This window comes from Stegostoma tigrinum, chromosome 22 (assembly GCF_030684315.1).
Source record: "Stegostoma tigrinum isolate sSteTig4 chromosome 22, sSteTig4.hap1, whole genome shotgun sequence".
NCBI lineage: Eukaryota > Metazoa > Chordata > Chondrichthyes > Orectolobiformes > Stegostomatidae > Stegostoma > Stegostoma tigrinum.
Window position 1 is genome coordinate 20,974,036 of NC_081375.1, and position 12,216 is coordinate 20,986,251.

Here is a 12,216-nt window from a genome sequence, read left to right on the forward strand (position 1 = left end):
TTTCTTTTCCTCCTCCGCTTTCACTATGTTCCTAGTTGCAGGGGCAGTTGTAGGTGGTGCAGCTTACAGTAGGCCACAATGAATCCTGACTTGCAAAGTACTACAGAGTTCCACCAGAACAGTCCAGGCAGTGAAAGTATTGTTTGGAAACCCCCATGGTCTGCTTGAACACATTTTGTGCGACAGCAGGCTGTTTGTTTGATGAATGCTACTTATGCCTGAGAAAGTTGTGCATTGCATTCATGAGCCATATTTTTAACAGATAGCCCTTCTCACCCCCTAGCGATCTTCTGGTTTGTTGCAGTGATCAACTGTAGTCAGTACAACAGACTATCACAGAATGAAGGCTTCGTTGCTAAGGAACAAAAGAACAGAAGGAAGCCATTTGGCCCTTCAAGCTTCTTCTACCATCCAAATATGATCTTGGCTGAACAGTCACTTAATTTTGCCTTAAGCTTTCCCTCATATCCCTTAACTTATTTGGTCCACAAAGTGTATCAATCTTAACTTTGAAATTAACCATTGATGCAGCATTGATTGCTACTTGCAGAAAGCATCTACCATCCTTTGTGAAAAGTCCGGTGCTATATTTTTGAGTATGTCCCCTGATCCTGGCCTCCCCAGCTTGCAAAACTAGATTCCCCAGTATACCCTAGTTGTTTGCCCAAGTCACTCCTATCAACATATTAACCCATTCACTTGCATGATAGCCTGTGAATGGTAACGCATTAGCTGTATATTGAGAGAATGATATCCATTCTGCTGGAGTTACATCTCAGAGCAAGTAGGAACTGCAGATGCTGGAGAATCTGAGATAACAAGGTGTAGAGCTGGATGAACACAGCAGGGTAAGCAGCATCATAGGAGCAGGAAAGCTGACGTTTCGGGCCTAGACCCTTCTTCAGAAAATAGTCTAGGCCGAAATGTCAGCTTTCCTGCTCCTATAATGCTGCTTGGCCTGCTATGTTCATCCAGCTCTACACCTTGACATCTCAGAGAAATGTGTGTGCTATGCTTCACACCATAAAACCATAAGATATAAGAGCAAAATTTGCCCATTTAGCCCATCAAGTCATCCCACCATTCGATCATGGCTGATGTATTTCTCATCCTCATTCTCCTGCCTTCTCCATGTAACCCTTGATTCCCTTATCAATCAGCAATCTATCTCTTTGCCAAAGAAAGTTCGGTGATCCTCGCAAAGCCATGTTGTGGCTCCACCTAATCTTCTCTGGTGCGCTGTATAATGTTATGGCTCAATGTTAACTGGCATGTTGAGTTCCAAAGTTGCACCTCTGATGTTGAATCAGCATTGCCTGTTGATGGCCATCATGATCTTCCTGTTCTATACACATCTACACACACAGTAATATCCGAGAGAATTTGCTGTCTGGTACCATCAGCATGGAATACACAGATACTACAGAATGGAGTTCTGCAGCATTTAAATCTAAAAATCAGATATTGTCCGTTTTGTAGATCTGGCAGAGTGATGCACTCACATATCTCAGACAGATATTCCAATGTAAATTACAATGGGTGCAGTTTTATATTGATCATGTTTCAATATAATGCTTCAGGATGAACTGTAGTTTGTGATGAACATAAGTGAGTTTGAAACTCATCAACAAAAACACTTAAAACAAACCTGAACATCTTCATGGCACAATTTACGGTTATGCTCTTGCATTTTCTTTTTAGATTCTTGTAATCTGTACATGAATCCTTGTGCAACATGTTTCAGGGCCATTCCCATTTCCTTTGAATATTCAGGAATATCGTCAGTTGCAATCAGTGAAAACCAGGTGAGAATCAGTGTCGGGTCCTTCTCAGTCATAGGCTTCATCTGGAACACGAGGTCCAGTAATTTTCTAAAGCAACAATAAAAAACACACATCTCAAAAGTTGTTACATTTCTTCTATGTTAAGTGTACTTTCCTTAGCTAGCTAAATTATTATAAATCTTATAAATGTGCTGCAAAGACCAAACATCCATGTACTCTATGAAGTACAGAAGATGAAGAAGTCATCTAATTGAGATGTTTGAAATGATTAATAGAATTGACAGTTTTTCTCTCTATAGCCTATTTTCCCTGTTGGAGTGTCCAGAACAAGGGAGCACATAATGACAAAACCGGAGATAGACTGTTCAGGCGTGTTGTCAGGAAGCATCTCTTCAGTAAAAAGCAATGGAAATCTGGAACACACTTCACCTCATCCCCAACTACAAGTTATTGAAGCTGGGAGTCAGTCAAAAATTCAATAACAGGGCTTCATAGATAGTATTAAGATATTTGTATGGATAGTCAGAGGGTGTTCTTTCTCCCCAGGATGGAAAGGTCAACTACAAGAGGGCACAGTTTCAAGGTGAGAGGGGGAAAGTTTAGGGGAGTAGTAGAGGGAAATGTTTTCACCCAGAGGATGGTGGGTGCCTGGAACACAATGTGGAAGTTAGTGGAAGCAGGCACATTAGCAACATTTAAGATTGACAGACACATGAATGGGAGGTGAACAGAGGAACAGGAACTGTGCATGGGCAGGATGTAACAGGTCTAAGTAAGGATTAGAATCAGCGCAGGCTTGGTGGGCCAAAGGGCCTGTTCCTTAGGTTCATTGCATTATTTTGTATTGTAACGCATTGTAACAAAGATAGATACAACAAGTGGAACCAAGATGTAGATCAACCAGTTAATTTAAAAATGGAACTGACTCAAGGAGCTAAAAGGACGAGTCCAATCATTATGAAATATTTTATAACCCCTCTGATCAACTAGGTCTCTGCACTGCTGTTACATTGACTCATCACAATGTGCTGAGCACTGTCTGCAGTCAGGTTCACCTCAAGATGATGTCACTGTGAATCTATCCATTCAAGCCCAGATCTCCCAATTTACTGTAACTTTATGAGTTCACTGGCAAGCTGTAGATATTCAGAAAAAGTAAGAAATAGGGCAAGACAGCTTCGGTACAATTAAGCTTCTATTTTCACACCATCTTCAAGATGCAGTCAATAATGGGATTAGTGAATTGATAATAGAAATGAATGGAGCTTTATACAATGGTTGTACACGTTGAAACTTTGGATGCAGAATTTTTTATTAAATACATCAGGCTTGGCTTCCAGCTCCAATTTTGTCTAAACTGGGTCATGGCATGCAGACAGCAGAGCTAGGAAAGGCCCATGAAACCTACAATGGTACCATCACTGTCCGTGATATAAAACATAGACAAAATCATTTACAGATAAGCACTACAAAAGAATGAAAAATTCGCTCTGCTTATGAAATGAATCAATTATTGGATAACAAAACTCAGTGTGCGCTGTAGAACATGCCAGTTAACATTGTGCCATAACATTATACACCGCATCCCAAAACCAGCCCAGCTCGTCCCCTCCCCGCACTGCATCCCAAAACCAGTCCAGCCTGTCTCTGCCTCCCTAACCTGTTCTTCTTCTCACCCATCACTTCCTCCCACCCCAAGCTGCACCTCCATTTCCTACCTACTAACCTCATCCCACCTCCTTGACCTGTCCATCTTCCCTGGACTGACCTATCCCCTCCCTACCTCCCCACCTATACGCTACTCTCCACCTACCTTCTTTTCTCTCCTTCTTCGGTCCGCCTCCCCCTCTCTCCCTATTTATTCCAGAACCCTCTCCCCATCCCTCTCTCTGATGAAGGGTCTAGGCCCGAAGCGTCAGCTTTTGTGCTCCTGAGATGCTGCTTGGCCTGCTGTGTTCATCCAGCTCACATTTTATTATCCTAACATCTTGTGCTTGCTGACCTTCACTAATCCCTTATCCATGATACTCAGGTCTCTGTGCTTCTCCAGTTCTAAACTCTTGCATATTCCTGTTTTAACTTTTCCAACATTGGTTGTTGCAGCTTTAGCTGAAGAAGTCCTTACCCCACTCCCTAACTACCTCTGCCTCTCACTCCTGCTTTAAAAACTTCTTAAAATCTTGTTCATAGAGCCTATTCTCATTCACCAGGATTCCTTTCACAGTACCTTCCAAACACATAACCAATGTAATCTCGAAGGACAAGGGTAGCAGATGCATGGGAGCATTATGACCTGCAAGTTCTCCTCCAAGCCACTCACCATTTTGACTTGGAGATATGTTCATGTTCCCTTAGCAACACTGGGTCAAAATCCTGAACTTCCTATCGAATGACATTATGGGTCTATCTACAGCAAATAGAGTGCAGTGACTGACGTAGGAAATTCACCAGCACTTTCTTAAAGGCAACAGGTAATAAATGCTGACCCAGCCAGGGACACACGCATCCCATGCATGAAAAGAAGGCTCCTCATGTAGGTGTGTTGTGGTTCATTCACTAACTCTCTTGTAAAGTCTTCTCCATTAAAGGTATTATGATACACATGCAGGGGATTCTGCTATATGCATGTTCTGGCAACACAATCTGGCTCTATAACATGACTGACGAATTGGGAAACGCTATTTATAAAATGCGAACTTTTGTTGGCGATAACGTGATTCCATTAGTAACCTTATTGTTGATGTTTTGGATGACGTTTTTAGAAAATACTTCAGGGGGAAAATAAAATTTGGATTTCAAGATTCTCCTCATCCTGGAAAATGCATCAAGCTATCCTCCCACTATTGGTGAACTTTCTGAAAACATGAAACTTCTACTTCCAACCCGAAACGCCTGGTCACCATGACCCTTACTTCTTTTACTGTTCAAAAATCTATCTTTGCCTTCTTTGTTTGACAGAAAATGGAAACAACCTGAAGATTCATCCTGTGCACTGACATGATGTCAACAGAACACTTTGATTATCTGCTCTGTATGTGGCGTGTCCCGTAAACTCCTTTCTGAATAGCATTGTAGATACATCTGGACCAAGTAGACTGCAAAAGCAGCTTACCATCACCTTGTCATGGACAATTAAGGATAGGGAAGAAATGCTGATCCAGTCAATGAAGTCTACATCTCATTAACAGCTAACAAGTATTCTTACTGGAATCATTATTGAATCTTTAAATAAATGAATTTACAAATGAACAAATTCTGAACAGCACTGCATTAAGATTTTGCACCAAAGTTTATCAGAAAGTAATTAAACCACTTATAAATTTCACCTTCTTATTTCAGGTTTGCCTCTTATCCCGTATCGAAAGTTTTCATACAACACTCCTCGCAGCGGTTCTAGTTCGCTTAAACAGATGTCACTGCTCACTGACAGTTGATACTGTTTCTTACACCAGTGAAGAAGTGGTACAACTTGCACAAATTCCAAAACTTCTTGAGAAATGCAGTGATTAATCAATGCTGTACATGTACTGGAAAGAAATACGATTACAGTGTTAGTGCCAGGGCAAACACAGTGAAGGAACTACCCGCATCAGTTTCTCAAAAAAAAAATGATTAGGTGAACCAGTGAATAAAATTTATTGAGAGTTACTATTATAGACAGCTTCAAAAGGTAGAATATTATCCAAAATATAAAAAAATTCATGAGCTCTACAAACAGATAAAGGAAGAATATGTAACACTGCTCTGCATTTTATTAACAATTCTAAATGGAATTGACAGGGTAAACCCTGAGAGACTGCTTTCGGTGGCTAAGGCATCTAAAATACAGGGAAAAGTGTCAGGATAAAGGAGTATGGTCAGTTGGGACTGAGACGTGAAGGGTTGTGAATCTCTGAATTCTCTACTCCAGACGGTTGTGTACATGCCATCACTGAATACATTTAAGGCTGTGGTAACAGATTTTTGATCTCTCAGGGAATTGAAAAATGAGCTGGGGGTGAGAAAGTAGAGTTAAAGCTGAGCATCAGCCATAATAATATTGAATTGTAAAGCAAGGTCAATGGATAATCTTGTTCCTAACTTCTTGGGTTTTTGGTTAGTACTCAAGATTAAGCTGACTGGTCAGTCCTTTTTTCTGAATGTCACTGCTGTAGAATGACAGGAAAATAACTAAAAAGTAGAGATGACACTGGCATATGTTAAAGAGTATACCCTTCTTGTGACGTAATCTGACGATCCCTGGATGAGTACTGACATTAACATTGCTGGATCTTGCTAAGATGTCTGATAGGGATAGACTCCTGGCACTAACTAGTGTTTGCGAAATGGAAAGACTTCAAAACATTCCTGGGGATTTAGTTATTTGCTCCAGACATCCTGGAAGAAATAGGACATTCCATGGTGTCATAAAGAACAGAGCACTCAATGATGCCCACATTTCAAAATGGTCCTGATACTGGATGCAGGCATCAATACAATGGAATGATTAAAGAAAAGCAGATTGAAAAAGAATGCATGTTTATCAAATCTAGCTATTATAGCAGAAGACAGCACTGGAGTATACAAAGTACGAAGAGTTTTAGTCTGATGAATGTGAAGATTGTACAGTATTAGATAATGCTTGCAGTTCAATCTTGTGTGAATAAAATAGTTAAAGCTCGTTCTGAGGAAGGATCACTGGACCTGAAACATTAACTCGGATTTCTCTCCACAGATGCTAGCAAACCTACTGAGCTTTTCCAATAATTTCTGTTTTGGTTTGTGTTTGTAGCTAAAGCATTGCCTTGATTTACAATATAACGAAAATTGACACAAGTGAGAAAATATAAAAGTACTATTCGATTTAGGTTCAGTGAGGATAACAAGTTGAGGTCACTGCATTGAGTTGTAATTCCAAGTAAGATATTGGGAGTAAGCAACTTTATAATTGAAGATGTAGACTCTACTGAGATATCTATGCTATTGAATAAACATGTGACAAGGATAAAAATGAGACTTGACGAATATGACAAGGCAATGTTTTTGATGGTTAGTGGATTGGCAGTTCACTCAGTCAGGAAATTACAGCATTCCTTTAATAAAATCTGGTATCTTTCATCAGTCTGTTAGACAAGTGTTAATGGATCAGGTAATGTGAATCAAAGAGAAAATTATCTTAAAATCACAAAATGTTAAAATGACATTTTCACTTTACTTGTCAAAGGTTGAAAATGCTGTTAAAAGATACAGGTACGGTTTTTGAGTACGTGGAGTGAATAGAGATTTATGACAAATGGAACATTTGCACTGAGTATCAGAAGGTGTCTACACTGGCTCAGGATGTCTGCAAGGGCCCCGTCATGCATCTATAGATATGGGACAAAGACATAATATTTTCACTTCACATTTTGTAGACTAGGTGACAAGATTTAGTCTTTCTACAATAATGCACAGGTCAGACAAAAGAATTAATATAGACATAGCAATGGACAAATAGCTTGGGACCTGACTCAATATATTTGTGAAAATGGAAGAGTTTGGAGACAAGTGAAAATATGAAAATTGTGGCCATGAATACCACAGCTGAAACGCCTTTCAGCAGCAGACACTATTCAAGCGATCATTGGGTGTTTGATGAAATCTGCATACAATTTTATTTGATCACCCAAACTTGTCCATGCCAAGAAATCAGTCCAAATGATAGCAGCATAGTCACTATCAGTTAGTTCAGAGACAAAATCCTAATGTGCCTTCTGTGGTATACAATAGTCTGCCTGCTCTCGAAGAAGGTGTTACACTTTGTTCCATTTTTGTACATAAATGCCTCAATCTTTGTAATGTGTAACTCTAAATAACCATAAAAGTGTGTAAAGATTTGATCCAGTTGCATCCTTTCCCAGCTGGTTCTCTGGAATAAAGCAGTCCGGGTCTCACTTTCTAACTATTTTTAAAAGTTCGAAACACTTCTCGAATTACTTTGGAGCAAGGAACGCAAAAACCTGAAAATAATAAAGAAACAGGTATGGAGTAGAAAATTGCAAGAAAGAGAACACATAGTGGTGTTGTTAGAACAGATAGCTGGACATGTAAACATAACTTGTTGCAGTGCTTTTCCAGATCAATCACTTACCTTTTGGCAACAAGTCTGAGGTACTGAACCATCACTCAAACATACCTGATTATTGCCATGGGGTGGGGAGGAGCTTAATTATATTCTATGGAGCAATCACCTATCTTTTTTGTGTTACGTTTTGTACACAACAAAAATGTGCAATTGAAAATAAATTCTGGATTAGAGCTCTAAAATCCCAGCAGATTTTGACAATCAGGAAAAGAAAGTTAAATTGCAAGGCAAGGTATAAAAGTAAAATGAATTCACTGAACTTACTACTGATGTTTTGGGAAAAACGCTGCAAATTCTTTCAAGTGTTGGAGATGCTCTTCTGTACATTCCTGAGGCATTTGTAACATGTGGCAGATAGTTGTCAAGTCACTTGCATCCAACGCCAAACAGCAATGGTTCTGAATAACAAATGCCACCATTCCAGCTACAAATGGATTTTTCACAACTCTTTTGGATTTTTTTGCCTCTTTAGGTTCTGGCTTAGTGTAAGGGAGCAGAAATTTCTTCACCTGCTCAATTATCAATTTTTTAACCTGTAATTTAAATGAAAAATAAATTGTTTGGAAATAGAAACCAAATAAAGACATGCTTTTTACAAAAGTGACTCTTGTATTAAAGCATTAGATTCAATATTGAGGAATTAAAATTAGGCTTTTAATTTCCCAACTCTTGTGGAATTTTTCTATGAGAATACAAGTGTAAGCTCATGCTGCAAGTCAACAATCAAACTGAAAAGCGCAGGAAATTTCAATTTGAATGGTTTATTAGGCTCATTCCTTCCACCAATTACACCTAACTTAGAAAAAAAAATTCAGAATTTTGCTTCAAAGAGGATAAGAAAATCTGAACTTTATGTAATTTTCTGAAATCATTAGCATCAAATGGGAAGCTTCCCTTCCTCATTTGTACCACAGTAAGCCCTGAACTTATTAACATTTTGCCAGTGAGCAATGGACACCAAGACAGGAAATTGACATATTCCCATGGTGAGGCTAGCAGGAAGAGTATGGGTTAGTAATGGGAGAGTGGAGCCTCAAATAGCTCCACAACATCATATCTATCAGCCAATACCCCATACATCATTGCCAATTTACCCTTGTCACAGTCACTTAGAATGGCATTTGGTTTGGTACTGTAGCAGTGTAAGAAACTGTAAGGGAGGTGGGAACTTCAAAAATGTAATTTCAGGAAAGATGGACATGGAATTTTGGGATGCAATTGCACAATCTGGGAATTTGGAAAGGAAATATAAAGGTTAGAGAAGGAGCAATTTGCAAAGACAGTGGGCTCAAGCATTTTATTTTTGAGAACATAACTGACCTCTTCCTAACTGAGCTATCCACTGCATTTGGTAAAAGTGAATTTTTAAAACATTTTTAAAAAATTTTTTTATGTAACCTATTTTTCTAATCAATCTGTTCACAGATGTTGTTACACACCTCTGGAGCAGATGAGACTTGAGCCCAGGCCTCTTGAACGAGATTTACCTTGACATTGGGAGGGCCTTGCTCCACCTTCAAACATCTGTTGAGTTTCTTCCTAGTTGTCAATTAAGCACAGTAACGTGAACTGCACCTTTTCTCCCAAGCTCACCACCACCTTTCAAGGGCAGCAAGGGGAGAGCTTTAAACGATGGCTAGTGCGCGATCCCATCAATAAGGAATGGCGATTATAGCTTGAGAATACTTTGTTAAGACCCCCAACTCACTTCATTAACATTCAGCTAGCTATCTTACCAAACATGCCAGACAAGCTAGACATGGAGAAAACTTGATGTGGAAGTCAGAGCGGGTTCATGGTGACTTCAGCTCACCACCAACTGTGAGGGGTCTCCATGTTGCTCAGCAACAAACAGCTTCTCAGGGTATGATCCATCTGCACTGGTTGCACACCTTCCTCATCCATGGTCACTGGCACCCAACCCCTCACTTCTGATTTGTGACCCTTCTCCAATCTACTTTCAGAATGCTAAGGATACATGAGCTTACATTGCTGCAGTTACTGATGACTGACATGGAAAGGTTGTACAAAGGAGGTTTTGGGCACAGGAACGGGTGCACTGCTCATAGATGGACCAGGCTGCATCTCAGTGCTGCCTGCTTGCTCTCTTAGTGCTCATCCTCTCAGCACTTACCTGCATGTTCACAGCATCCATGCCTTGCCTGCCATGTCATGCCAGTTATTGCAATGGCACTTGCAAGCTATCAATATTGACAAGCTGCTGTGTACAGGCACACAGACAGGTTGCCTCTCAGCAGCAATATCTCCCTGGGGCTAGGAGTAAATTTTGATGGACAGAGGCACACTAAGACATCAGTTTGACACCTACAGCACGTGCCACTGCATGTGGCTATGTTGGAAAGTGGCTGGGGTCAAGCCTTCAGTCCAGTCAAGAGTTTGGGGTAAAAGAGGGTGTGCTATTGTAGTCAGAAGCTCCTGGTACACAATCAGTTCAGGGGCACAATCCACACACAACTCAAGCAGTTTGGCTACAGTCAGTCACAGCTTGTGACACTCACGTCAGGGATCTGACCGAACACAGTCTGGGGACAGTCCTGTAAGGCCAGCAGCAGCAGTCAAAGACAGCTGCAAAGACAGTGATTAGGGGTTTGGTCTGACACATCGAGAGGCTGCTTGATGAAGTTGGTTAGAAACGGGTGAGGGGTGGGTGGGTGAATACAGTCCTGGGAGCTTGTAAGGGCATCAGATGGATCGCTGCTCAAAGAGACAGAGGAGTCAAGTAGAGGTATTTGCGGAGGTGGGATGAAACATGGTGATGGGGAGCATTGGTGGAATGTTCAAGGAGGATGGAAACAATGCAGATGAGCATCAGAGGGCACAGTATTCTACAGGGGGAGGGGTTATTAGCCATGAATGCCACCATGGTCTTCAAACGTGAAGTACTGAGGAGCAGTCTGAGTAATGCCAATGTCTGTCTGGGAGAACAGCCACCTCTCAGGCAGAAGGGGTCAGCAGATATCCACGGAGTGTCAAGTTATTCTGGAAACAAGATATGGTAGAACTGTCCGTGAATGGACATGAAGGACACCATAGGTGAGATGTATGTAATTAATACGACTTCTCTAAGTGAAGAATTTCTTCCTCATCTTAGTCCTTTCAAAATGGTTTGCCACTTCTTCCAAGACTGTGTCCCTGTTCTAGACACCCCTGAGCCAGGGAAAACATCTTTCCCTCATTTACCTTCTCAATCGCTGTAAGAATTTTGTATGTGTGCATGTGATCACTCTCGTTTCTCTAAAGTCCACAGAATATAGAACCAGTTTATTAATCTTTCCTCTTATGACAATCCATCTATTCACAGCAATTTTGAAAAAAATGTTTACCTCTTTTTCATCAAAATCAGTATGTGTATTTGTAAACCACTCTTGTTCAAAAGTCAACTCGTGGCACAGCTGAAAATGTTTCAGTTGTAGCTTAAATTGCTCAAATCTTGCAGTATTCAAGGACTCAAGAAGCTTAAAGATAGTCTCCAGCATAACTTGTCCTCCTGTACACTTTGACTGAAAAATCCTTTCTGCAGGAGTCATTCCAAGTTGCCTCAAATTTTTCACTGCATTTATAATACCCCGCAGGGGTGCACAGTTCAGGATGCCATCATACTGGTGCCATTCTTAAAAAAAAAATCCAACAAACAAGATAATTAAGAAAACTATTTCAAAACATGTTTCTGCTATGCCATATTGATTACTTTAAAGAAGATCTATAAAATATCAAAACCAGAAAAAGAAATTGCTGGAAAAGCTCAATAGTTCTGGCAGCATTTGTGGAGAGGAATCAGAGTTAATGTTTCAGGTCTAGTGACCCTTCCTCAGAACTATAAAATCTTTGAAATATCCATTGGTTTACAAAGAGGTTAATTAATTTTGTAGTCAATTAATCAACATTTTTTACCAACAAAATGATTCTCACATTTCATTAATCTAAATATGAACTCACTTTCAGTATAGACGCTGAAACCAAAAAAACCATAGAACCCTATAAAATCTGTGGCATGAAAAGTGGTTACCGTGTCTTAGTTGGGAGATAAATGCAAATTAGTCAATGCCTTTCTGGCTCACAAGCTGTGTTAATCAAGTAATTGTGCAGCTAAATTGTCACGTGGAACAATGGAAGTCAATTGTGAAATTGCTTCTGGAACTAAAGGCAATACAGGAACGTTTTGTTTTCCTTGCCATCATAGTCAATGGTCAATACTTCATTGAGGTCAAAACTCTGGAACTTTTGACACATTGATTTTGGGAGACAGATAGAGTAAAATCATTCTAACCTGGGAAATGGTGTACAAAGTGAATGTTTAGAGAGGCCTGT

The 12,216-nt window shown here is 40.1% G+C and overlaps 1 protein-coding gene across 1 annotated transcript in view; it reads right to left on the reverse strand.

Moving 5' to 3' along the window:
* Positions 1 to 12,216, reverse strand: part of LOC125463873 (E3 ubiquitin-protein ligase rnf213-alpha-like) — a 162,360-nt gene that overhangs the window by 115,970 nt on the left and 34,174 nt on the right. Inside the window, exons 12-15 of the mRNA XM_059653679.1 lie at positions 11,232 to 11,518; positions 8,152 to 8,420; positions 5,111 to 5,311; positions 1,649 to 1,871 (exon numbers count right to left, since the gene is read on the reverse strand). Coding sequence (XP_059509662.1) covers positions 1,649 to 1,871; positions 5,111 to 5,311; positions 8,152 to 8,420; positions 11,232 to 11,518 — 980 coding nt within the window. The remainder of the gene's footprint in view (positions 1 to 1,648; positions 1,872 to 5,110; positions 5,312 to 8,151; positions 8,421 to 11,231; positions 11,519 to 12,216) is intronic.